We start from the raw sequence: 2,418 nt of genomic DNA, 5'->3' as shown, positions 1-2,418 counted from the left end.
ATTTTGGTTGGTTTTTTAAAAACAACTTTGCCCTTAGGTTTTACCTATATTCCTTGAATATATAATCTAAGACTATAAACCACAGTTTTACTAATTCTATTCTGTTCAAACTTAAAAGTTCCTTACTAAGATGTGGAAATGCTAATTCAAAATCTAATTGCCATGTTCTCCAATACATGACTTGTTAGTTCTTGAATAGCATTTTTTTTTCTGGTTGAAATTCCTGAAGAAAATAATTTGAAAACATACCTTAAACTTATTATGGTTAGAAAAATAACAAGGTTTAGAAGTTCACTGATTCTTACAATCTTTATGTATAATGGGAAAGTTTAATAGCACACTTAGAGGAATTGTACATCAGTTACTATGTAATAAGCCTACAAAAACTACTACAACAGAATTATATTCATCACAACTGTAACAGAATTCTACAGTTAAACTATCAGTGTTTGTGAAATAATGCAAATTCATATAGACAACTATTCATTTTACTGAAATTGGCAAATAAGTAAAAATCAATCTAATTTTATATATTACAGGGGAAACAATATCCTTAATGATTTCTATAAAAATCAAAAACATGCATACAATTATCTGACAAATGTCAGTAATCATTATATTTTCTATAACTGAAAATTTAAACAAAAGTCTAGTACTTACAGATATTGAGCCATTTTCCATTCCAACAAAAAGTCTTTTGGTTTCAGGATTATAATCCATACAAGTTGCACCAGCTGTAAGAATATTAGTACAATGATACCATACAATTTTAAAACTGATATGAAAAACATGTATCCAATTTTTATATGCACATTTTAAATCAGAAGTTATAACAGTTGTTTGTTTTCATTTATTGAGTTTTGGTGATACACACTTGTTTCAATACTTGGGGGGGGGGGGGGGTCTTTTGATACTATATATAAACAGCAATGGTTATTGAACACTAGTGCTTTAAATAACTAAAGTATTGCCTTTTTTATGATATCAAACTGTGGTTGATCATCTATTTTGGGATAATCAATTCAAGATCTTGTACTACAATGCCTGTACTAAAAATAACATGATTGCAGTCATCTGCATAACCCAGTTTACTTAAAGTGTAAATGGAGACAGTAATTCTTTCTCACGTAATACATTATATATATATATATATTTTACATTTTGATTGGTTTACAAGTTGGTTTCTCCTATTTTTCCATTCCCAATTGTACTATGTTTACTGAAGTGTACAGTTCCCATCCCCCATTTTTTATGATCATGCAGAACTACTTATAATAATTCATAACACAATTACATGTACATGCACACATCCTTATTTTTCTTAATTCAACAAAGTAATTTGCACAGTAGAAATGCCTGAACATGAATCACACAGTAAGTTAAAATACCCTGTTTCCCACCCATAATTAAAAAAAGAGAAGTATATTACTTTATGCAAAAAGAAAAAAAAACCTTAACACTTCAATACATATTTATTCAATTTATCAATTAAGCTGGAGTACATAAGTATCAGGTTTGAAAGGGCATAAGTGTTCATTTCTAGATAAATGGATAAATTAGTTTGACAAAATATCATAATAAGATTCTAAAACTACATGTCCATTATCATATTCCTTTTATGTATCTTTCACTCTTTCTTCAATTTTCTATGCATACACCACATAGACGGAGTCAAGAAGTACATGTATACAACTAACCATATCCTCTAAGACAACACTATGCTGTGATAGTTACATCATTCATACTGTAGAATGTACTTAATAAAAACATCATTTCAAAATGAAATGCTTTAGTGCTTTCATCATCCTAATAGACATAAATTTCCATTGAAGGCCTGGTTTATATATGAAGTGAGATTGTAATTCATAAGCTCTGTTTTGTGACCATACAGATACAAGTGTCGGTCATTTAAAGTATGGAAGTATTCTGTTGTTTATTTGTAGTTTGAAAAAAACGAAAAAAAAAACATATACGTGAGTTATTAGTATATGTAATATTAAAATTTGATTACAATAACTAATTATATCAGTTTTTTTATTCAAAATTCAGATATCAAATTTAAATCTAAAACCTTAAACCAAACTTACAAAATATAACATTACTCTGTTTATCCTGAACTAGCACCTATACATACCATCTCTGAACAGTAACATTATTCTAAATCCAATATATATAAGAAAATTAAGCAGGCAAAATTTTAAGCAATGTTGTGGAATATTTAGTGGTTGCTCAAGACTTTGAAATTTTGAATATGACTTAATTTAGCAATCGATGTGTTCGAAGGAAAACGAAGTTTGATTATAAACAAGATTATGACACTTATGGTAAACAACATTGTTTATTGACAAAAGGGGGACATGGATAAACGTTTTGGAATTCTATCAGATTCCATCTTCAGTATCTAAAGCCGAATAAATT

General features: G+C 28.3%; 1 protein-coding gene across 1 annotated transcript in view; it reads right to left on the bottom strand.

Annotated features, from left to right (window-relative positions):
- LOC106468639 (WD repeat and FYVE domain-containing protein 2-like) overlaps positions 1-2,418 on the bottom strand; it is a 36,714-nt gene that overhangs the window by 19,144 nt on the left and 15,152 nt on the right. Inside the window, exon 4 of the mRNA XM_013929066.2 lies at positions 661-734. Coding sequence (XP_013784520.1) covers positions 661-734 — 74 coding nt within the window. The remainder of the gene's footprint in view (positions 1-660; positions 735-2,418) is intronic.

Source organism: Limulus polyphemus, unplaced genomic scaffold (assembly GCF_000517525.1).
Source record: "Limulus polyphemus unplaced genomic scaffold, Limulus_polyphemus-2.1.2 Scaffold3093, whole genome shotgun sequence".
Taxonomy (NCBI): Eukaryota; Metazoa; Arthropoda; class Merostomata; order Xiphosura; family Limulidae; genus Limulus; species Limulus polyphemus.
This window is presented reverse-complemented; position numbering and strand designations above follow the sequence as displayed.